The sequence below is a fragment of the Marmota flaviventris genome, chromosome 12, assembly GCF_047511675.1.
Source record: "Marmota flaviventris isolate mMarFla1 chromosome 12, mMarFla1.hap1, whole genome shotgun sequence".
NCBI classification, from domain to species: Eukaryota; Metazoa; Chordata; class Mammalia; order Rodentia; family Sciuridae; genus Marmota; species Marmota flaviventris.
The window spans coordinates 16,795,020-16,819,273 of record NC_092509.1 but is presented as its reverse complement, the minus strand read 5'-3'; the positions used below and the strand labels follow the sequence as shown (position 1 = coordinate 16,819,273).

Below are 24,254 nucleotides of genomic sequence, written 5' to 3'. Positions count from 1 at the left end.
CAGTGTCCCTGAGTTCAATCCCCAGTACTTGTCACCACCCCCAGCAAAAGAAAAAAAAACTCATTGGTGCTTCTTGTCTGGTGGACTGCTCAAGTGTGTCCCCCTAGGCAGCTTCTTGGGATTCTAAATGTGAAACATGAGAGGAACAGTGGACGCGTGCCTGGCCACAAATTGGGCTAACCTGGATGCAGGTAAGTGACAGGGCAGGAGGGTTCCACCTGCTGGGTGATCTCAGTGAGGATAAACCTTTGGGAGAGACGGTCGAGCCCTTTGCTGCAGCAGGAGTGGGTCCCCTGCCTCTCTGTGCAGGGGGCTTTCCCTGATACCCATGATCTGTATCCTGAAGTCAGTAGGAGAGCAGCTGCCACAGTGGGACGGCAGAAGCCCTGGAGGGGCCTGTCTGTGCTTGCTCCTTGCTGGAAGAATTTGCGGAAATCCACAAGACATACTTCAGCATCTTGTATCTTTCCCCTTAGAAGATTCATTTATTTGGGGCATGGGAGGCTCCCCCCCCCAAAAAAAAAAAAAAAAAAAAAAAACAGACCAGTATTTAAAAATAGTTTTTAGTGGGGGGGGGGGGGGGAGAAGGGCTCCTGGTTTCTACTCCTCCAGTTCTGCCCTTACATTCATTGTACTAGAAAGGTTTTTTTTAATAATGGAAAAAGTATGGATGTAAATATTTTCTCATAATTTGGTTGATCCAACTAGTGATGGGTTTATTTTTCTTACGTTTAGTCCATACATATTCATGTGAAAAACTGACTTGCAATGTAAAAGTACTTTCAAATCTCAGTCGAGCACCTTGTTGGTGCTCCAGAGAAATGACTTCTGCCCGTCCTCTGCCTCAGAGGGAGTCGAGAATTGAGTTTGAAAGATCAGAATTCACTCTGTTGAGTGGATCCCTCCCAGGTCTTCACCAGGATAAGATACAAGCATGTCCCCCAGATGCTCATCTGCTTGTGTGCTCTGTGCCCTGATGTGGGAGGGAGGTTGGGCAGGGGAGGTGCCCACAGGCAGGATGTTGTGCAGGCAGCCTCATCATGACCAGCACCGCCTCCCATCCACACTGACATCGCCTCCTGGTGCCCTGCTCTGGGACTCCTGGGGCTCTTGGAGCTGACAGCCTCGGGGCTCAAGCTGAGCAGGCCACCTTCATCACTCAGGCCGGCAGGGGGAATGTTCTATCCCCACAGACAGGGCCTGATTCATGATGGGCAGGTCTGCGACTGAGGGGCACATGGGAAGCTCTGGCTGCCTGGGCCCAGGGGCCAGGAGTCTGTATCCTGAGTGCTGGAAAGTTATTAACAAGGCCCCACTTTGTGGACCCGAGAGTCCCCAGCTCACTGTGGACATTCAACACTCCACACTCAGAAAACTTGTTATATTTTCCGCTTATTTAGGCTATATTAAAATTTTCCCATTTCCTGCAGCTTCTTGTCTTGTCTTCTATTTTCTTGCTCATTCTCTGAAGAACCCGAGGGAATTCCCGCTGTAAACGGTTTCATTTGGCCTCCTGCAGTCTGTGGCCGTTTCCCTCCTTATGCTGCTCCTAGCCCGTCTGTCTTAGCAGTGGCCTCTGGTGCCCCTGGACTGTGCTGTTCTCCTCCCTCCCTGACCTCTCTCTGCCTCTCCACACCTCACCTCCTGGTAGCCCTGGGCCAGCTTTCCCTGTCTGGTCCCCTCTGCCCACCTGCTTTCAGTGCAGGGCACAGAGAGACCACAGACCTGGGTGTGGCCATTTCATTGTGCAGATGGGGAAACTGAGAGCCAGGAAGGCTGTGATCTGACCAGACCAAAAGGCTTAGTATGTGGTCACCTTGGGACCTGACCCAAGTTGGGAGAAAATTACGAAGACTTGGAACAGGTGCAAAGTTCCTACATTTGAAACCAAAAGCATGGTTCAAAAAAAAAAAAGTTCACAAATTGGACTTCATCAAAATTAACTTGCTCACTGAAAGAAGATGTGAAAAGGGAACTAAAGACTGGAAAAAGATATTTGCAGCCCATAAAATTGACAAAACATTTGTATCTGCAAAATACCAAGAACACTGGGGCTGGAGATGTGGCTCAGTAGTGGAGTACTTGCCTAACATGTGCAAGGCCTGGCATTCAATCCCTTGTCTGCAAAACACTCAAACAGAAAAGTTACTAAGAACCCAACTAGAAAATGGGCAACAAATATGTCCAGATATTTCATGAAAAAGGGTATGCAGATGGAGAATAACTGATACAGTTCGGCATCTTCAGGCATCGGAAGAATATCAAAGCCAGTCATAGCTCTCACCAACCATCAGCATGACTAAGGTTAAAGTGGTAACCCCAGTGTGCTGGGAAGGACTCAGAGAAGCTGGCTCACTCATGCACACACTGATGGTCATGGTGGGATGTGAAATGGTACACTCACTCTGGAGAGAAGCTTCCCAGCTCTCTTTGAAACTCAAATGAAGTGTACATAACCCAGGAATTGCACTCCTGAATGCTTGTTCAAGAAAAATGAAAACCTGTAGACATTTCTTAACAAGTTCACAGCAATGTTGTCCATAGTATTGCCAAACTGGAAGTCACCGGATGTCCTCCAGTGGGGAGTGGTTAAACAAATGTAGGCTGTGGAAGACCCTCATCCGTGAGAGGTGGAGAATGTTGCTGTGCACAGCAGCCTGGAGAACTCTGCAGAAATGTTGCAATACTGAGCCCATCTCATTGGGCGCACACTACAGGGTTCCTCATACATTTGTGAAGTACCGTAAGGAGATGAGCAGACTAGCGGTTGCCAGGGACTAGGATGGGTGTGGGCAAGTGGAGGCTGGTGGCTCGAAAGTCTTGGGAAGGTACAGTTGAGTGTCTTGATTGTGGTGGGGGTTACATGAAGTTAACTGTGAGAAAATCACAACTATATACAACATAGACTTGGCACTACATGAACAATGCAGACGTGTACACGTGTGGCCATGCTACCACATGCACATAACCTGTACATAGGCAAATCAGACACATGCATACGTGACACAGCATGGGCATCTACATCCCTGAACATGCTATATATGTACACACCTGTGTGTACTGGGGAGATCAGACATGCTCATGCATACATGAGGCACCACACAACATTGACAACACATCCACATGCATGCATATAAAAGAACTGTTGCAAGCATGTACAGTGTGCATGGGTGCATGACAACGCGTGTGGGTGCATGTGTAGCTGGGGACTGAGTGCTGGCTTATATCTACCTTCCTCCTGGCTGAGGGGATGTACTTTAGCTGTGCAGGTTGCTAAGCATGGGCAGTCTGGGGAAGGGTGTGTGTGACCACCTTCATGACTTTCAGTGAGTCTTCATCTCCAAGGAGGTTTAAAAGAAAGCATGACCATGAATTTCAGCATAAACACCCCCTGGTGGAAGCCGGGACAAGGAGGCTCATGGGCTCCAGAATATCAAGAGTGGGACCAAGGCAGCTCCAGGACCAGCACCAGGAGCTACTGCAGATCCCAAACCCACTTCCTGCAGTAGTGTTTCACCAGGGGGATGCGGAACCTGGACTTGCCCTCTAAAGCTGGTGGAGTCTCTGCCCCACACAGAGGCGGCGTTTAGATGCCTTCAGGTTTCTGCTCACCATCTGCACAGAGCTCTCTAAAGCTGCCAGTGCTGGTGGCCAGAGCCTTCCTGTCTCCTCTGGAAAGGCACTGTGAATGTGCCCTCATCCTTGTTCCTCCTGTTTAGGGGGCAGATCCCCAAGACATGTTTGGTAGGTGGTGGGCTGTTTTGAGGCTTGTGGCTCATTACTATTCTTGGGGACTTACCTCGGAATTTGGGGGTTGGGTTTTTTCTTTTTTTTCTTCTGCAGTACTGGCAATAGAACCCAGAGGCCTTCTACCACTGAGTTTAGTCATTCTTATTTTGAGGCAGGGTCTCGCTAAGTTTTCCAGGCTGGCCTCATTTGTGGTTCTTGTGCCTCAGCTTCCCCAGGAGCTAGGATTTCAGGTGAGTGCCACCATGCCTGGCTTGGTTTATTTTTTATGCCATATATATTATGTAATAATCATAAAATATGGCTACTCTAGAAAATATATAAGCGGCATGGCTAACACCTAATGTAAAATAGCCTAGTTTTGTATATTCATTTATAGCACTACCTTTTTAAATTTTAGTATGTATTTTTTAGTTGTATTTGGACATAATACCTTTATTCTACTTATTTTTATGTGGCGCTGGGGATCGAACCTAGGGCCTTGCACGTGCTAGACGAGTGCTCTACCACTGAGCCACAACCCCAGCCCTGTAGCACCACCTTTTAACCAGCTTTCAGGTGTAGTTGACAAAAAACTGAGGTGTCCAATGTGACGTTTTGGTTTTCATGTTATGAAAGTCATGATGATCGAGCAAACTAGTTAACGTATCTTTCACTCTATGTAGTGGACTGGTGTGGTGAGAGTGCTTACGATGCACACAATGGGCAGACTTCAAGTAGTCGGTATATTATTCACTTTAGTCACCGTGTCATATGGTAGATCTCCATAATTCCTCCAAAGTGTTTCCTTTCACCATCTTTTTCTCCTCTCGTGGTAGTAACCCCCATTCCGCTTCAGTTCTTCTGTTAGGTCCCACATATGTATGGGGTCATATGGTATTTTGCTTCCTGTGTCTGGTGTATCACAATCGGCATCATGTGACCCGTGTTCATCTGTTACTGCAAATAGCAGGATTTCCATCTTTTTAAAGATCAAAATATATTCCATTGTGCACATATACCATATTTTCTTTATCCATTGATGGACATGGGTTGTTTCTGCATTTTGTCTGCTGTAGCTATTGCTACCATGAACATGGGGTGCAAATCCATTTCCTTTAGAAGTCGGATTGAAGGATCACGTGCTGTGATTTAACTTTGAGGGAATTTCAAACCCCTCCCTCATACTCACAAACGCTGTGGAGCTTACGTTTCTGAATCTCCCTGGGGTGCTCTGGTGCAGGCACGGGTGACCTGCCAGCTCAGCACATGTGAGCTCCCCTTCCTGGTGCTACATACAGATGGGCTAAGGCAGCCCCATGGACTGCTTGGACTTATTGGTGCTTTGACTTGGGCAACAAAAGGGCCATATCTACTAAGTGCAGCTGCCTAAAGGACGCTGAAAACAATTCAAACTCTGTGGCTATATTTCTGAAACATCGGGATGGTAGTTTGTGCAAAGCTAAGGCTCCTCTGCCTCTGGGTCCTTGGCTCATCAGCACTTGGCTGCACTGACATGCGTGACTATTCACAGGCCTGCTCTTCTTAGTGTTGAAGTTTCTTGCTTGAAATGAACTTCTGTGTTGACCAGTGCTAGCCCTTTTCTTCCAGTTGCCAAAGCGATTAAGCAGTAGTTTCCCTGACTCTGCAGTGTCAGTGTTCCAGAGAACACTTGTGATTCAGGAGTGGGTTCTGTCTTGTGGTTCCATGACCTTCCCTACGGCTCATCCTCTGGTTCCTGAGAGAGGCCATCTGTACTGATCACTGAGGGTTGACCCAGAGTGACTGCTTATGTCCTGGCAGTGACAGTGGGCTTTGGGTTTTTTTCAAATTGTCCTTTCACTTCACACATGGCACAGATGTCCTTCCCAGTGGGGTGTGCATGTCCATCCCTGCATGGGTGGTGGGAGGACCTCCCTGTTTTGTAGCTCTTGGCATTGACACTTGCTTGCAGTTTGGATCCTGTGGCAGGTATCTGACAGGCTGAGATTGTTACCTCCTGAAGTACGCAATGTAGGTGACATAGTGTGAAGCGTCTTGGGGTCCAACTCATTTTAGATAATCGGTACTCCTCATTTTCCTCGTGTATTTATCCCCTTTCTAATCTGAATGAAATCCAGGCTGTGTGCCTGAGAGTATCAGATCGATAGCAGGCTTGCTCATGAGGCTTGTGAGGAATTGGAAGACACAGAGCACCAAGAGATGCCAATGAGGAAGGGCTGGGCTGACCTGTCCTGTTCTCCACATGGGTTTCTGAATGTCTAGCTAGAAATACTGGAGGATGCTTTTCATCACCCTTGCCTTCCTGCTCCAAAACAGCCCAATACGCAATAAAACCAAGTCACTGGTGAGACGGGAGGTCTTCATACTGGAAACCTACGTCTTGAGCAGTAGAAGTAGCTTTATTTTATACTTGGTCTTAACATCTATCTTCCTACAGAGTGGAAGTTTTTTTCCTTTTTGATTAAAGGGAAGATACTTAAATTCCTGAAAGTACTGAGGAAGCTGCTCATTTACAGAAATATTAGCAAGTTATTATAGCAATTTTTCTTGAAACAGGCATTTTAAAATCTGGACTGACTAGGAGGGCCACTGGGGTGTCACACAGGGGTCTTATGTGGACCCTTTCTCATACTGATCTCAGCAAGGACCTACATGGTTGGTGTTGATGCAGTAGGGTAGGAAGTCATCTCAACCCCAGTGCATGGGACAGTATTTATGATGCATTGTAACAGCATTTTGAAACTTTGAGGAGTGGTGCTGGAATTTCTATCTTTAAGCTCTTGAGGGACTTTTGGTACTAAGATTTAATTGCCTTGAACATTAGAAGGTTATTTTCGAGTCTGCTGCACACTCGTGAACTTATGCGGGTGTTTTTCTCTTGTTCTTATTCTTTTGTTTTAGAATAGAATCCAAACAGGCTATTTTCTTTAATCCCTCTTACCATTGGAGTTCTTGACATCCTGAAGAGAGAAACTACGGGGGATGTATAAAAATACAGAAGAGCAGAACAATAAAACTGCAAATGGTCTGGGACCTGACTGGCTAAAGATTTTCAGAGTAGCACACTTAAAATACATATTTCCTTTCTGTCTATACCATTAACTAAAGGTTTCAAGGAATCTTATGACCATTAATGTACACTTAAAAATCCCTGATTATGTTGTTCTGTAGTTTAATTTTTCTACTTCCTACCAAGTATTTGAATAAGCTTTGGTGATTTTTGTAATCTCAGTGCAGGTGTTGAGTGGGTCCTGATTGCCTTTTTAAAATCCCTTTATGGAATGTGAATTTGTACATTTTACCTTCAGAGTGAGACATGAGCCTGGGTGATAACCACAGGGGTATGGATAATAAAGACAACATGGTGAAGTGTGGATCAGTCTGAGGCTGCAGGGTTTGTGGCTTGGGAGGAGTCTGTTGATCCCAAAAGCAGTGAGAAGCACTGGATGCGTCTTAAGTGGACACATCTACATGGCCACATGTACATGGCCACGTGCCCGTTTTTCGAGTGATTGGGCTGGCAGTTGGAAAGTACAGTGGTCATCGTCACGCCCTGTAGTTGTTGTGCGGGGCAGGGAACTGGTGGTAACAGAGGTATCTAAGAAAAGTAAATGCATTCTTTCCTTTGCAGTGCTAGGGATTGAGCCAGGTCCTTGATCATGCTGGGCAGGAGATCTATCACTGAGAGCACCCTGTCCAACAAAAAGTATTCTGAAGGGATCAAGATTCTGATTTTGATCAAGATCTCTAATGCTCTTCTTTTCTTTGGCGTTGCCAGCCCTAAAGGGGCCGCTCCTTTAGTCCCTTGTAGTGGTGTGATGCTCACCAAGTACCTGCTACTGTACCTCGCAGTTCTGCTTTCACACCTCTTATCCAGTGGGAAAGTCATGAGTTTGAACATCTTAACAGGTACTGGAGAAATACTTGGGTTTTTCAAAACATTTTTTTTTTAATTCCGTGCTTTACTGAGATTTTTTTTTTTTTTTTTTACATTCTATCGTTTGCTTTTTTCAACTATAGGAGATGAATGGGTGGTGTTACCTGTACTTTATCAATGAGGAAAATGATACGGATGGGTTACTTGACCAGTCCAGGACCCCTGTTAGAGGAGACTCTAGGTCTGTCTCACTCTCCTCTCCCTGGCAGGTGCATGGTGCATGCAAAAGCTGCCAGGGACACCATACTTTGTTTTTGGAGAAAAGAAAACTTATTGTAGGGCTAAAATCCCAGGCTCCTGCATCTGCAGGAGTGGGAGAGTACCTCAAAGGTGTCCCCTAAGCCTTATAAAGCAGTTGACTGGGGAGAGCAGCATTAGGAAGGCTCCTGCCAGCCATGAAATTCCAAACATGGACGTGACGGCTTTGTTATATAAAGCATTTGTTTCAGCCTTAAATAATAAAACTAACTCCTGATACCGAGAATGGAAATGATCGCAGTCAGACTGGTCTGTTTACTCAGAACGAATCCCAGCCGAGGCAGTAGCTGTGTGGCTCACAGGTCTTCTCCCTTGAGGACCACGTGGCTCTCCAGGGTTCCACACTGTGAGCGGATGTGCACGAGCTGGTTGGCCTTGCACAAATTACAGTTGAGTCCAAGTCTGCCCTCCGGCCTGAGGTTGGGATGAAGAACTGGAGCTGAGGGAGCCTCTTGTCGTGTGCATTTGCTGGGCCAACTTTCACTTCACTTTCCTGACAGGAACAATGGAATAAGTAAAAGGGATTCTTCCCCTTTTAGGGGGGGGGGGGCGGGGGGCGGGGAGGATGTGTTTCCCACGTGTGACTCAACCTTAAACTGAAGATTTTGCTTTACTCATTTTCAGTTTATGACCTGTCTATAAATCTCTTCTTTGTAACAAACATAAATCTCAATGTCTGTGCTGGAACTTGGGGCCTTCTGGAACTTCTTAGAGAATAATATAAGTAGCATGTTTGGGGAAGTAGTCAGTGCTTCATAAGAAAGCTTCTATTTTTTTCCATCCCTGAAGTTGAAACTTCTTCACTGGCTTTTTCTGTTGTACCTTCTTATTCCTACTGTGAGAAGGGAGTTAAATAAAAGGGTATCTTGAGTATTGAAGGATGGAAAATATGCTATTTGGAACTAGCTGTGGAAAATATTCAAGCAAATGATTCTGTGGTTCAAGTCTTTCTGACATTAGCAACTGCTTTTGAAGGAGCAAAAGTCTTGAAATACGAATTTAGAATTAGCTAATTTTTTCAGAACTGAAAAGTCTTTTTCTATTGATTGAAATTGACACTGAAAATATCCTTGAGTGACGTTCCTTGGGCTTCACTGGTACAAAGAACATCAATTGACCCTTAAACCTCAGGGTTTGCTGTGTGGAATAACAGATGTGAAACAAAGCCTTGCAGAAAAGCTTGAGGTGAAGTGCTCCCTTCTGGTTTCTTTTGTGCCTTTACTTTATGTAGCTTCATCCTGAAGACTGTACTTGGCACAGATCAGCTGTGCAGAGGAGAGAAAGAGAAGCCCTGGTAGTTCAGCCTGAGCTGATGGAGAATTAAGAGGAGCCCAGGTGCTTGCAAAGCTCACTGTATCTCCATAATGTGTACAGGGCATTGGTTACCTTGCACAAGCCCTGGTCAGAAACCAAGGAGCTGTCTGGAAGGCAGATATCTTTGTAAAGTCAACCAGCTAGCTTCTGAGGCAGTCATCTATTCGTCCTACCTGTCTTTCCTATTTGTCAATCACCTATTATCTACCCATCCTTTATTATGTATCACCTATTATGCATTATCTATTGCCATGTATTTGTCATCTGTTATGTACTATCATCTGGCTAGATACCTGACATCTAACTCTACTTTTTTGGTACTACTTTTTTTTTTGATAGTACTGTGGGTTGAACCCAGGGGAGATCCAAGGGTTCTACCATTGTTTGTCACTTTTCAATAATAAGAGTTTTCTTCTCTGCCCTGTCCCCTACATAGAACGCCTAGCCTTCAACAGAACTGGGCAGGATATCCAGGGCAAGCATGCAGGAGCAGCACCAGGAAAACCAGAATCTGGTCTCTGAACACCAAATATACCAGTTTTGCCTAGAGTGGAACATTCTAGGTTTTAATGGAAAAGAGTTTTGGAGTTACGTATTTTTTTGCCTAACATTTGCATTCCTGGGCAAGAGAAAAGTACTACTGTGCCTTTGTTTCCTACCTGCAAAATCTATTTTAAGGGATAAAACATTATTTAGGACATTTGGGGCAGGGTTTTTTTCTGTAAAGCACCAAACTAGAGGGAGTTTGGGCTTTGTAGCTTGATACCAGCCCATTTGCAGGTACTGCACTCTGCTGCCATAGCACAAGGGGACAGGCCAGAACATGGACTTGGCCTGTGTGACTTAGTTTGCAGACTGATTTGGGTAAAGTGCATGGCATGTGGAAGTCATTCTGAAGTCTCTCCCCTAACCCGCTCCTAAGTGGAGAGATGAAGGTACCCTGGGATTCCGTAATGTCTAGAAATCTTCTATATGCTGATCCCTCAGTGGGCACAATTTAGTGATCAAACCACATGAAATACTATGTCAATCATATTTTTGTTTAGCCCTTTCTCAATCTGGGATTTCTGCCTGAGTCTGGGGAGGGGAAACCGAGGACACAGGTTAGCCCCATTTGAGCATCTCCTAGGGAGTCCTGGGCTGCAGGGGAAATGTGCTTACTTTTTCTTAGGCTTAAATTCTTAGTAATCGAGCTTTCCAAAGTAAGACCTAATTCCAAGTAAGGCAGAGTTCAAAGTTTGTTTCCTTTGAAGTCGGCCTGTATTAAAACTTAGGAGGATCCCTTTCTACTTCAATGTTCAACTGAAGAATTAATGAAATTTGAGCTGAAGCTTAGGTGCACATCAAAATGTAGTGTGAGACTGTGGCTTACCAGGGCTTGGACTCGACCGTGGAATTGCCCAAAGCAACTAGGAGACGAAAGCTCGGGTCCTTGTTTCCTTATCTATTCCGGGTCCTTCATTTTTCTGTGGGTGTTCCCTGAACCTGAGGAATCAATCCATGGTCTTGGTTGTTTCTAAATACTGGGCAGGAGACGAAATGGATTAACCAGCATCACAATTATGAAAACTAACAGTGGCTCTGTTTTCAGAGAGTGGTTAGGGGAAAGCTGGTGGTGAAGGGCAGTGAGTGATCAGCTTCTGCAGAGGCTCAGGGCTGCTGCTTTCTCGGGGTTTTCCCAAGGGGGCTGAGCACTGTTTTGCCATCTAAGGGTAAAGCATCCTATGAGCAAGAGCGGGCAGCCTCTGGCACCCAGAACCTGCCCTAATCAATCCCCCGAAAGTCAGATTTCTTCATTCTACACTCCAGCGTGTTGAACTGGAGCAGCCAGGGGTGGGGCTGGCCACCCATGGACCAGGTCCTTGTGATTGATGGGCCTGGACTCCCATGGAGACTTGATGGAAACTGTGGTTTTGAGGGGCTTTATTTCTTCTACAGACTGTTTTTGTTAGGTTTCTAAAAGCCTAACCCCTTGCACTTCCTGTGGTTGTTACAAGTGTAGTCACTTGCAGAGAGAAACAGGGTAAAGTGGGAAAGTAAACCTCGCCACCGCCACTACTCTAACACAGCTGATTCCCGTCCCTTGTTTTACTCATAACTCACAGAAATATTCCAGAGAATATAAATACATATGAGGCGATGGTGAGATTGGGATATCGCTTTTAAAGATTCAATGGGGCACTTCCAAACCCAAATGACAGTCTCGGTGATGAAATGACTGCAGTGTACAGTGCACCACAAACGTGACAACTGGCTTGATTAATTTTTGAACAAGTACCTTCATAATGGCTAGATAACATTCAGCATTGTAAATGCTTAACAAAGGATTGCATATTCCATACATTTCTGTTTCTTTACGGTTTCAGGTTTAAGTACTGGCTCTGCATTTTGCTGGGGATGTGGTGAACACGTACAGTGAGCTATGAGTTAGTCCTCCGGTGCACAGGGCCATGTCCTATACTTGGTATACATCACCAGAATGAGCAAAGTTACATCTGTGCATGGCATTGTAGTAACTATTTATTTGCCATGTTTTTATTGAAATCTGAAGTTTTTACTCATTAAAGAATGGTTTGATCAGAATATTAGGAAAAAATGTAATAGATTCCAAAATGAAGGGCAAAAATCAGTGTGCACTGGGGATTATAACTTAAAAAAAAGCGTCGCATGTTTACAAAGGTGGTTTTGTTCCATATACTTAGTTGGTTATCACCTGGAAAAAATTTAAACACAGTATTGACCTCCCTGTCTTCTTTATGCAAATCTTCAGCTTTAACGTTTGAGCATTATTTGAACAATCTGCACCTTTCTCGTATATTCTGAATTTTGTTAGGCCTCATATTCTTTGTTTAATCTAAAGCTTCCTTTCATACTACTTAGTTTTCAAAAGTACCGTGGCAGTTAAAGTCCTTGTGACTGACACGCCTGATTAGAAATAAATCTTATTAGTGGAGGGAGATGATGATTAGCAATGGTGTCGACTGGCTATTACCAGCCTAGACCGTTGCTGTCCACTGTTGATTGAGTTCATGAGGGTTTGTGCAAATCGGGTGGACTTCTGCACTGGCAGTTGCGCATGAGATTGCAGATCTAATTCTGGACTCTAGGAGCTGAAATCAAGCCAGGAGGAGCCGTGGCAAGTGTGTGTTGAGCCAATGAGTTTTATGTAACAGGAGAGCTGTGATTTTTTTTACTTTTTTTTTTTTTAAGGGCAGGGGGAGAAGTCAAGGTGAATGACATCAGAGTTTCCTTTTTTAAATTCTAATTGTAAGGCAAATGAGATTATAACTGTGGGTATATTAGACTTCACAAATGAACAACTGTATTCATTGAAACTGTTCTTTTTCCTTCTCTTGCAGGTGACATCACACAAAAGGGATATGAAAAGAAGAGGTCAAAATTAATTGGCGCCTACCTTCCTCAGCCTCCGAGTACGTAACCCTTCATCAAGTAGCATAAATACATCATTTAGTTTTTAAAGTTAACTGCAACATGCAAGATGAAAAGCAAATCCATCCTTAGTTCCAAATCTGCGTGTGAAGGTCGCTCATTTGATGTGAGCACTGGCCACATCCAACTCCTTGTGTAATTACTCATATGGATATAGAAGGCATGTAGGGTTTTTCTATAAGTATGCCTAATAAATTTAATAGGTCTTTCCTCTGTAGATGGAGATCAATAATACATTATTTTGAAATGCTGTAATCGTGAAAATGTAAGAGCATTAGTGTTTTAACTATGATTTTGGTTTATGAGTTAATTATTGCTATTGATTGTTTAAATTAATACAGGATTTTTGTGGATATCATTAGATGAGGAATCTAGGAAATTATATCCTGCCTAGAATTATGAAATTAAGGTTGCTTGTGTTTTGAGATAGGTTGTAGACTGTGTTACTGCTTCTTAAAGACTACCAAGTCTGTTGCCTTCTGGCATTTTTAAGTGTGTGGATCTGAGAACCTCTTTGCATTTGAGCTGGCTTGTGGAAGTTGGAGGTAGAAGGAAATGGTGCTAGGATGGAGTGTGAACACCTCAGTTCTGTGTAACTTCAGTTCATTGTGAGATCCCTGGGTATTCACTGGGCTTTAGGAAATGACTGAGAGCTAATGCAAGCAATTCTTTTCCCTCAAGGAAAAAGGATGAGAGCATGCGTTTTAAAGGTGAAAACTGTTCAGTTTATACCATGGAAACAATTTTAAGAAGTCTAAGAATACCCATGTCCACACTTGCATGGACCCCAGGGCTGTTCTCTGCTGGCTCTGCCTGGAGTGGTGGAGTTAGCATGGTAAGGAGAGTTCCAGAAGCCTTATGTTTAAGGGAACTTGTGTGTTGAGTTTCTGCTGTGCTTGGAGTTTTGTTTTGAAACTGTGTTCTCTTTGATTTTTGAGGAAGTGGATGGAGAAGCAGCCTGGTTGTGCAGCATTAGCTGAAGGATTGGGTTTTCTGTGGTCTGGTTCAGGAAGTAAAGGAGTATTATTATTTTAATCTGGGAGACGCCTGTAGATGGCTGGAGCCCCTGGGCGAAAGCATGGGGAGAGAGTTGGTGTCGTGGAGTTTTTCCCCTTTCCTCCTTAGGACCCCTTGAGGATGGCTCTTAAAGGCCACGCCACTTTCGTGGGTATCTTGTCCGACCGGAGGAAGGCTGGTGGGCCGACTGAGGGCTTTGGACACAGCTGGATTTTGCTGCTTTGTCCTTCAAAACAAAAGTGAAACAGAAGCAGTTCCTCGCTTTGCCAGAGGACGGTTCTGGAGCCTGGCAGGTGCTGGGGCGCCCGCGCCTGGCGGTCCCCTTGGTGGTCTGTGTGCTGTTCTGCATGGGGTCGGCAGCTCTGCTCAGCGCTGTAACAAATTTAAAAAAAACTAAAGTCTGAATTAATTAGTTTTTTTTCAACTTGTTACAGCAGCGAATGGAGCTGCCGTGGTTCGGTGTAGACTGCAGCACAGTGAAGGCGCCACGAGGAGAACGTTCCGCCCCGCGCACATCGGCGTGTGCGACGTCCGAGAAGCCGCCGCCCGGGAGCGGGCGGCCAGCGCCGCGGGGAACCGGCCTCTGTTTTACTTTCGTTTCGGTGAGCGCTGCGATGCTGAGGGCAGAAACCCCAGCGCAGGGGCGCGTGGAAGGGTCCAGGGCCCCACGCCTGCGCCCCGGTGTAGGACAGGCCCAGGGCGCTCCTGCCCTGCTGCTGGGCCACGGGGCTCCCGGCCCCGAGCGCCCCTTGGGGCTGTTTGATTTTTCTACTCAAGCAGAGTGCCCCCATCCGCAGCCCTGGGCCTCAGCGGAGCACCCGCACCTTGTACGCAGCACTCAGGGAGGATGCATGACAAATTAGGAAATGCTTGAAAATGTTGGCCTTCTAGCTTTTGTCTCATAGCCCAAAATCCAGGGAAGAATGAGGAAACCTTGGACTCCAAGAAGTGCTCCAAGGCAGTGACTTTGGGATCTGTAACTACCATATTCCTATCTCCAAAGAGCAAAATCACAGGTTTTTTAAATAGAAAAAACAGTAAATCTGAGTGTTCTTGGAGGTAAGGATCCCCCAAAAGGTCAATAATTTTGGTACTTTGTGTATAAGAAGTTCTTGAGGCCTAAGTTGACTTAAATGCACTTTAAAAAAAAATTCTTCTTAAGTTATAGTTGGACACAATACCTTTATTTTATTTTATGTAATGCTGAGGATCCAGCCCAGTACCTCGCACGTGCTAGGCGAGCACTGTACTGCTGAGTCCCAGCCCTTTTAATAGGTAAAGTGTTGTTGGTAGGTTGAAGTTTTAGATTGAGGTTCTGGGTTATACTTCAGTGGATTGCTTGAACATACACAGATAGTAAGGAGACTGACATCACTATCACAGGTGGCCTCCATAATCTCAAATGTGGACATCCCAGCTGTCTTGGCTTTGGCTTGACCTCCCAGTGACCTTGCTGACCCTTCAGTTCTCCTGGGGGACAGATGCAGGATTGATGAGTAGACTACCCTGGATGTTAGCTGTGAGGTCCATTTCAAAACGTCTGATTAAAATGTAGTAAAAATAGAACTTGGTGTTGAGCTCTGGCCTTTCACTTCCATTCACAAAGAGAAGCCCTCTGTCCAGCCCTGCCCAGTTCAGCTCAGATGTCCTGTCTCAGGACAGAGGCTTGGATCCCAGCTACTCTGGAGTATTTACTGCTTTAGAGAAGGTTGCCCTTGGGTGAGCAATTATTCCTCCTCCAGGACTTTATTTCCTGGGAAGCAGTAAGTAAAACTGATGTTTCTAAAGCAGAGAATTCTTTGGCCCTATTGGGGAAATAATTGTTTCTGTATAGGATCTGTATGAAAAATACCTTGTTTCAGTTACTCCTAAGCATCTGTATACCTCCTATAAGAACCTTTGTTTTAATACCCCTTCTTATACCTTTATGTGGTGCTGAGGATCAAACCCAGTGCCTCACATGTGCTAGGCAAGCACTCTACCACTGAGCTACAATCCTAGCCCCCCCCCCCGCCCCCCGCCCCCCGCCCCCCACCATTTCTACTTACCAAAGAAAATATTACAATTTCTTTAAAAAAGCATTTCAGGAATATTTCTTAAGATGTCATTTGGGACATATAATTATGAACTATAACAGCATTCCCCCAAAATGGAGGGCTAGAGCTAGGCACTGCCAAGCAGTGATCTCCTTCCAGGGAGACAGTTCCAGATGCAACATTGCCTTCTGTGTTTCCTGCTGCTGCTCAGGGTATGGGTCTAAATGATGTTGGAGATCCGGTGGTGACACAGGTGCTGGAAATGACTGTCTTGGGTGAGTGAAAGACCGAGTGCAGACCTAGATATCGATGTGTGATGGAAGCCATAAAGAAATAGAATTGTGTCATCAAGGAAAAGAGTTTGAAAATCATTTCTAAGATACTACTTGGGGAAATTCGCCCATTTGGTGCTTGCCCTGTTGGAGTTTGTCACTGCAGTGTCTTCAAAATCATCTTTTATCAATCTCTACATGTAATTAAACTTGTAAAGATAGAAAATGGAATCCAGCATCTAGCAGCCTTCAGGATGTCTTGGTAACATAGTGTTGACATGTATAATGAGTCCTCACTGCTTTTAAGGACACCCATCATGGTGATGGAAAGTAGTAAGATTTAAGTGTTACCATGATAGTAAGCTTTCCTTGCCCAAATGCAGTCCTCCTTTCTCTTGGTGTGTCAGCTTGGTGGCATTCATTGCATGGCTGTCTGTGAAATGCGTCTCAGCATGGAGCCATTTACCTGCATCCAGGGTACTTCACCAAGCTAAGCCTGATGACTCTTCAACAGGTGGCTTCTTGCTTAGGTATAGAAAAAGGGAGCTTGAGGTCTTGGTAAATTTGGCTACTATGAGCCAGTCATTCGTTGTCTTGCTGCTGTTTTCCTTTCAGCCTCCCTCAGCAGGTGCTGTGTGTTGTAGTCTGAGTTCGTATGTGTTTATCCTGGAGACCCCAGATAGCCCTCCTTGGAACTTGGTTACACTGTATTGGTCACTGTGTTGTGCCTCCTGCCGCCCTGTATTTTCTCAGCTTCTGCAGCATCTTCCCCAGATGACCACACTGCACCCCATGTTAGGAATTCTGTGCATGCTTGTGCCCTTTGCCTGCACCCAGGTGTGGTTGAATGCTCAACTCACATGTCGCTTTCTCAAGGATTGTTCTCCTGGTCCCTCCTGTCAGGCTGATCGCAGATCCTAGTCTTCTCAACATCCTACTTTTGAAATACTCCCCCAAATTGTAGTTGAATAGTTCTTACTGAAAGGTGGATATTTGCCCTCACCCCTACTGCAATAGGATATAAACTACTCAAGGGCCCCTACTTCCCTCCACAGTCAACGTTCAACAAGTATTGGGTGAATGGGATGGCCAGAGATGCTGTCTAATTCCCTTGCCAGCTGGCAGGTGCCTGCCGGCCAGTCATGTAATTTGCATGTGGTTGGAGGACAGTGGGGCAGCAGCTGGTTTCTCCAGACTCTTCAGGTAGCAGCTCTGCCCATTGCACCATGTCATGTAGGACACAGACGGCAAGCCTGGCAGTGTTTCTTTGCACTTTACAAGAAGACCTTCAGAGATTGGTCCAGCTGAGGTCAGTGCCCCAGGGTTCAGCACTCAGATGTGTAGCACCTTAAACCCCCTGCTTCAGATATCATCTGTGATGACAGTTGTAGTTTTATTTTGGATACGGAGAAGCTTAAATGAAAATGTTAACCTGAGTGCTAATCAGCAACAGGACTGTCAAAGGATAACATGATTTTGGACTTTAGCACTTCCTAAGTAGATGAATTGTATTTTGCCAATATTTTCAAAACTGACTTGAGAACCCTTGTGTTTGGGGCTCTGAGGATAAGCTGTTCTTTGGGAGTTCTGTAACTGCAGCAACTCACCTTGACCCCTTCTCCTAGGCCAATAGGAGGAAGCTGTTTGAAATGCAGTTGCTGCTTCTCTGGCTGGGTGGTGAGGGAGGAAGTTTCCCACAGTTAGCAGTGTTTAGCACTTGTGAATTTTGTGCTTTGGTCACATAAAAAGTAAAAAAAAAAAAAAAAATGCTGTTTATTCTCGCTAGAAAATAGAGCTGCCTGAGCCTGTCCTGTCGTTGGTCTGTTCTGGTTCTTCACTAGATGGCTGCTGTGCTTGCCCAGTGGCAGGTACTGAGTGTCAAGCAATTGGCTTGGTATTTTCATCCTCCCTCAAGAATTCCACTGTGTTTCTGAGATGCGTCTTTTCCCTAGGCACAGAATCCATGTCTGCTGGGCCAAGTGACTTCTTCCTAACCTGTGCCAAATTCCTCCCCTGAAGGGTCCAGCTGTGCCTGGGCCCATGGTAGATGGGGATGATGGAGGTACAAGGATAATCCCACACAGGGGAATATGAGTCAAGTTGGTGTTGCCCTTCCAGCTTAGCATGGGTTCTTTCCAGCTTGAAGGGTAGAGGAGATGAACTTGCATCAGCTGAGGGTAGGTCACCCGTGTTCTGGGCTAGCTGTCCTTAGGATCAGTCTTGCAGTTTGCCATTGTCCGTTGTCTAAGACCTGTCCTGTCTCACACAGCTGGTGGTCTGATCAGGTGAATTTTCTGGTGTTTGTGGCATTGAATGAATTGGGTTCCTTGTCATAGCTCTGAGTAGCTTAGAGGGATCACAGCCAAGCCCAGTGTCATGCCATGTTTCTGGAGTTGGAACCCCATTAGGTTTGTCCACCTAACCATGAGGATGGTGCCAACCTCAAAACTGTCTGGTAGGGGTTTGGGGGAAGGAAAAACAAAACTGAGGCCTGTGCAGAATCCTGGTGATGAGCTGAGCTTACCTGAGCATAGATCAAAGGCCAGGGTGGCGGAGTTGGACACAATGTCAAACTACCAAAAGTTTTAAATCTTTCCCATTATCCCAATTCATGAGTTCCCAATAAGTTAAAATATTAGGAAAATGATTATTAACCAGACTTAGTTTTATGGCGAAGACCTATGTCTGTACAAGACAAAAGTAACAGTAACGGTGTAAGAACTGGGTTTCTGTGGTTTGTATAGACACTGCTTAGGATGAGATTCCACTCTTGTTTATGGTGTTCTCATCCACGTCAACGCAGAAGTAGTAAATTTATTACCCATGTGTATGGCAATTACTACTTTCTGGCAAATTCCTTGACAGAACTTATTGTAGAAATAAGTGCTGTGATGTGAACCAGGAAGTATAGTTAGGTGCTAGAAGAGAAGGGATTCTATTCAGAAACCGTTTCTGGGCAGACATGAGCTATAGAAAAATCTGCAGCAATTTTGAAAATCATCTAAAGGGGGTTTCATGTGCATAGCAGCTTGTGTTGTGCTTCCATGGAGCTCAGAGGATCCTCCCCCCCTGCCCCCTGAACCCAGGCTTGCTCTCAGTGCTGGGGAAGAGACAGGAGCCCCTGGGGGGCCTCAGGAGCTGACTGTCCCTCCCAGATGATATGTCTGCACCCTCCCTTCAGCATGCACGGACTGTATGGCTTAGAGGCACAGAGACTTGCCCAAGCTTAGGCAAGTAGAGTAAGACCAGAATTTGGATCCACATTGTCTTATCCTAAATCCTGTGTTGATTTTTAAAGGGTTTCTCCATGCAACTTTCATGATTTCACTTAAATATACATTAAAAACCAAGATTTGCTGAGAGCCATAGCTAAGTAGGTACGACACATGGCAATTTCCTTGTCAGCCTACCCCATGTTGCTTAGAGGAAGAACTCTCCATTGTGGAAATGGGCTTGCCTTGGGCCCAGGTCATTTGCAGTGACATTGCATGAAGTTTGAGTAAGGTGACCCTGCTCAAGGACCAGGGCGGATTCGGGTTTAGGGCAATCCGGGTTTAGAGCCTTCCAGGTTTAAGGTGATTCCTGCTGGGAATAGGGTGTATCCTGCTGCCTCAGGCGCCCGCCTGCTCCTTGAGTTGCCGTTGAGTTCTCGCTGGATTGAGAGAGTATTTGGGATGTAGAGTGCCGGTGGATTGCCCCCAGAACGTGCGTGTAGAGTGCCGGTGTGAGTTCGGGAATAAAGAATTGCTGTTTGAATCTACAAGGCTGTGAGTGGCTCGTGATTTTGTGCCCAGCCAGACTGCGGCAAAGATTTTAATCTTTCTTACTGTCCAAATTTAGAATTTCTGATCCCCTACCCCCTGTAATACATGTAACATCCAGCATAATCGAGGGTCACCTGTACTGCCCTGTGGTCTTCTGATCTCGGGCATCATTTTATTTTTTTAAACCTTTTTTTGGACAATTTTTAATATTTATTTTTTAGTTTTTGGCGGACACATCTTTCTTTGTATGTGGTGCTGAGGATCGAACCCCGGCCGCACACATGCCAGGCGAGCTAGCTACCGCTTGAGCCACATCCCCAGCCTCAGGCATCATTTTAGACTGATGGTTGTCCCACTGGTCCCCTGACATTAGGGCCAACAGGATCATCGTGTTGTCTCTTTCACACAGTGTTAAGGAAATACTCATATGTGCCTTCCCAGGGCTTCAAGGTGTGGCTGGAGGAGCGTGAACACCCACTCTGGTGCTGGGGGTGGCACCTGGAGCCCAGCACCCAGTGCAGCACAGCTCCAGGGCATTCCTTCTGTCTGGGGACCAGGGCATCCAGAGCAACTTGTGCTCAGACAACGGCATCTGGGAGCACCCAGGCGAGACTCCAGTCACAAAGGAAAGGCAATCGTGACTGACTGGTGTACGCTGCCAGAGTTCACACCTTGCTTCTGTGCCTGTGATTTTTTTCTCAGTAAAATGGCAACTAAGGGTTCCTAACTCGTGGCTTTTACACTAAGAACCTAAAGGGATTGAGTCTTAAACTGGTGCTACGAGTGTTATCCATTACTATTTCTGTGTAAAGATGGGAGACAGCCTTGGAAAGGAGGAGGAACTTGCTGAGGTCACACACAAGGACAGGATCCAGAGCTCAGGGTCTCTCCCTGACACTCTTAGGATGTGGAGGTGACTTGGTGTTGGGCACACTGACGTAAGAATGCCTGATACCTGTGGGAGATACCTTGATACCTCTGTTGACCCCGTGGTGCTTTTCCCTAAGCAGAAATAACTCTTTTTGTCCTCCTACCTGGATCTATTGGGACAGTAACCCCAGGGTCCTCAGGACGACTTCCTTCCCAGGGACCAAATAGACTTCTTATGCCCTTGATCACACTGGCTGTTGAGGCTTCTCTGTGGCTCTCTTGAGCAGTGTGTGAACCTGGTTAAAGCTGGACATAGCTGGGAGTGCCAGGCCCTTGCCAGGTGCACACTGGGCTCTTCTGTGAATTATTCATGCTGTTAGGAGACATCTGTTCCAGCAGCAGTGCTTGCTCAGTTCCCATTAGTGAACGGACAAGGAGAATGACCTTGCCTTACCCTGGACCCTTCTGTGGTCATAGGTTGGATTCTCACAGTGAGCACATTGTAGCTGGTGGCCTCCTCTTGTGAGAGCATACTTTTTTTTTTTTTTTTAATATTTTTGTGGTGCTGGGGATTGAACCCAGGGCCTTGTGCATGTGAGGCAAGCACTCTGCCAGCTGAGCTATATCCCCAGCCCTCAGAGCATACTTCTAAGCCACCTCAAATCTCATTGGCAATAAGCTCAGATTAAAGTTAATAGAACTAATATTCTAGTTTGTTTCACTGTCGTTGCTGGCAACCTGTTGTAACTGTTAAATTTAGTTTTATCCACCCTTTTTTAAAAAAAGCTGTTGTAAATGCTACATTTCAGCCTATGAAGCTTAGTATTCCTAACACTTACATACAAAAGTGTGTTTGAGGACAGCTTCATAAGGTCCATGAATGAGCCCAACAGTGGCCCACAACTCTATACTGCACGTTCTGGTAAGCTGGGGAGGTGAGAGTAATTCCAGAAGGTATGTTTGAGTTACTGAGACTGAAAGTTACACATTAAAAAACAAAACCCAAAAACTGGTGATTGGTGCATCTCAAACCCAGCAGTTGGAGTGTTGCACTTGCCTCTGCTTCCTCCCAAGCTGCACTGAGATACGTGTCTGCAAACAGATGAAGCCTAAGTCCATAGGATAGGAGAATGGGAGCCACAATGGCCAATGGTTGTAATGCATAGTTAGTGGCATCTCATTTGGCAAACTGGAGAAAGCCAGTAGACAAGGATTCTTTTGGAAACCCTAGGTACCATGTTGCCTGGAGCTGGGAGAAGAGATGGCCCCTAGTACACGGGGACCACCTCTGCCCACACCACCTGGAGACGTTTGTTCTTGGCATTGAAACCAATCCTCATCTAAACCATCCTCGGTTTAGGGATGTCTGTGGTGGTGCCCGTGCCTGTGTTCACTCACTAGCCAGATGGTGGGTCTCTTCAGGCAAATAAAATAGCCTAGTGGAAGATTTGCCCAGCCATGAGGAAGAAGGGCTGTCATGCAGCCCCTTCAGTGGGAGGAGAGGGGAGATTAGAGAAGTCGACAAAGAGGTCCAAGTGAGGATTATAGCACAGGAGTGGGTGGCCTTTTGGTTTTTCAACAATGATGGCAACAAAAGGCGATGAACTAAAGTAACTCTTGCCTAGAATTCCACATCTGAGCAACCGACCCGATCACGTGAAGGTAGAGAGATGCACACTGGGTACGTGTAGGGCCTCCATGTGTCTTTCATCCCTTCTGCAGAAGCTACTCGAGGTGCCCCTTTAAAATATGAGGGAGAGGTGAGAAGACACATAAGGAACGAATGACCAACACAATAACACAAGTCCAGGATGAAGGCACACCTGCATGACCAAAGGTAGAGCGGAGGGGCTCCAGGAGGGCTCTCCCGGGAACACCGAGCTGAAAAGCCATCGCCAGGTTGTAAGCATCTGATGGGGCCGGGGTGTGGGGAGTGCTTTTAAAGGACCAGCAGTAGATAGGATGTGTTGGAGGACGAGACAACAAAAAGGTACAAATACTATAACCACACAAAATATTCCTAACATCCAACCTTGTGGTTTTCAGTCTGTATGTAATCTTGAGAATTATAATCCATATGTATGAATCAGTGTAAATACCAAGCAACGTGTCTTCAGACAGGACTCTGATTTCTTAAACTTCACCTGTTTTATTTTTTAAAAAAATGTTTTAAAAGTCTGCTTTAAAAAGATCATTTGTAGACAATAACTGAAATGTTCGGTCACTGCAGACTGTGAATGACTTGATGTGCTTGCTAATTAAAGCTTATAGAGCCTAACAAGTGGCGTTAGAGCAGGAACTGCTGTTTTCATGATTCTGACATAGTTGACCTATCACAGGGGACCTAAAAACATGCTAGGAAAAATGGCATGGAAATCACCGGAGTAAGAAATGTTAATCCACAGAATCGACAGTTAAATTTTGTGGGAGCCTGTCACTGGAAATTGGGGTCTAAACTTTTTTTTTTTTTTAACGATTCAGTGCCTGAGTTCTTTTCAAGTGTTATTGCTCTATCTCTGAAGAAGCAACAATTGGCAATTCCTGCTCAGTGTAGGAAGTCTTATTCTTGAACTGTAATGATTTAAGTTTTTCTCACACAACTTAGTTTTTATCTGGATTATTCCTTGCCTCTGTTAGGTTATCACAGTAGAACTGTGATTGGCAGATTTGGGTCAGATTTTTGACCAGTATCTTTTGAATCGTCGTTATCTGATGAAAGTGATATTCTTGGTAATTCATCACAACTGTACTTGAATATATCTTGTTAAAACCCCTAGTATCAAATGGAGTTTCCAAAGTGTGAAGTTTCCAGAGAGTGATTACTTTGGAGTGAAAAAAGCTGTTTGCTACCTGTAGGTACCTTCTAGTTACCTGAATAGCGTTGTTTAAAGAAATCCTGTAAGATTCTTTTTTGATATTAACAGTTGCACCCAGGGTCTCAGACAATTGCTCTGCTGCTCAGCTACATCTCCAGCCCCTTGAAAGATTTATTTAAAGGTGAACATTAATGATAAAATGTGACTTTGGATATTTTTCAGAGATTTATGATTTTTATACTACCAAAACAAAACGAAACCTTTTCTGTCTTGGACTTCGTTGTTCTTTCCATGATGTAGTGGGGTGACTGAAGGGGCACTGGCTGGCATTCCTCAAGGCTGGGCGTCTGGGCAGGGCTGGCCTTCTGCGTTTGGGAGCACTTGCCCCTGCCACAGCCCAGGATGCTCACCTGCTGCTCATCCGCTGTGATGAACACCCACCCCCACCTGGTCCATGTGCCACTCCAGCTGCACTGTGTACATGGCGAAGCCTGGGTTTATTCCACCAAGGGATTGGCTCCATGGCATCTGCTACCTGCAGCTGCTGAGCACAGCCCCAGCCTCACTTTGCTGTTTTCCCTTAAATCCAGGGGTGGATCAAGCTTTGCCTCAAGAGCGCCGGGCTCCTGTCACTCCTTCCTCTGCCTCTCGATACCACCGCCGAAGGTCCTCAGGGTCACGAGATGAGCGCTACCGGTCAGGTAAGACACTGCGTGGGGCAGGAGACTAATGGTACTCTGATCTGTCACTGTGGATGAGCAGGTGCACACTCTCATCTATGAGGCACAGGT

General features: G+C 45.6%; 1 protein-coding gene across 4 annotated transcripts in view; it reads left to right on the top strand.

The window, feature by feature from the left end:
* The window catches only part of Dip2c (disco interacting protein 2 homolog C), a 367,804-nt gene that overhangs the window by 183,563 nt on the left and 159,987 nt on the right, over positions 1–24,254 (top strand). For 2 of the 4 annotated variants that reach the window (XM_071619867.1, XM_071619868.1), the window contains exons 2-4: positions 12,598–12,669; positions 14,140–14,307; positions 24,054–24,164. In XM_071619867.1, coding sequence (XP_071475968.1) covers positions 12,598–12,669; positions 14,140–14,307; positions 24,054–24,164 — 351 coding nt within the window. The remainder of the gene's footprint in view (positions 1–12,597; positions 12,670–14,139; positions 14,308–24,053; positions 24,165–24,254) is intronic. The other 2 variants (XM_071619869.1, XM_071619871.1) reach the window with 1 other exon arrangement.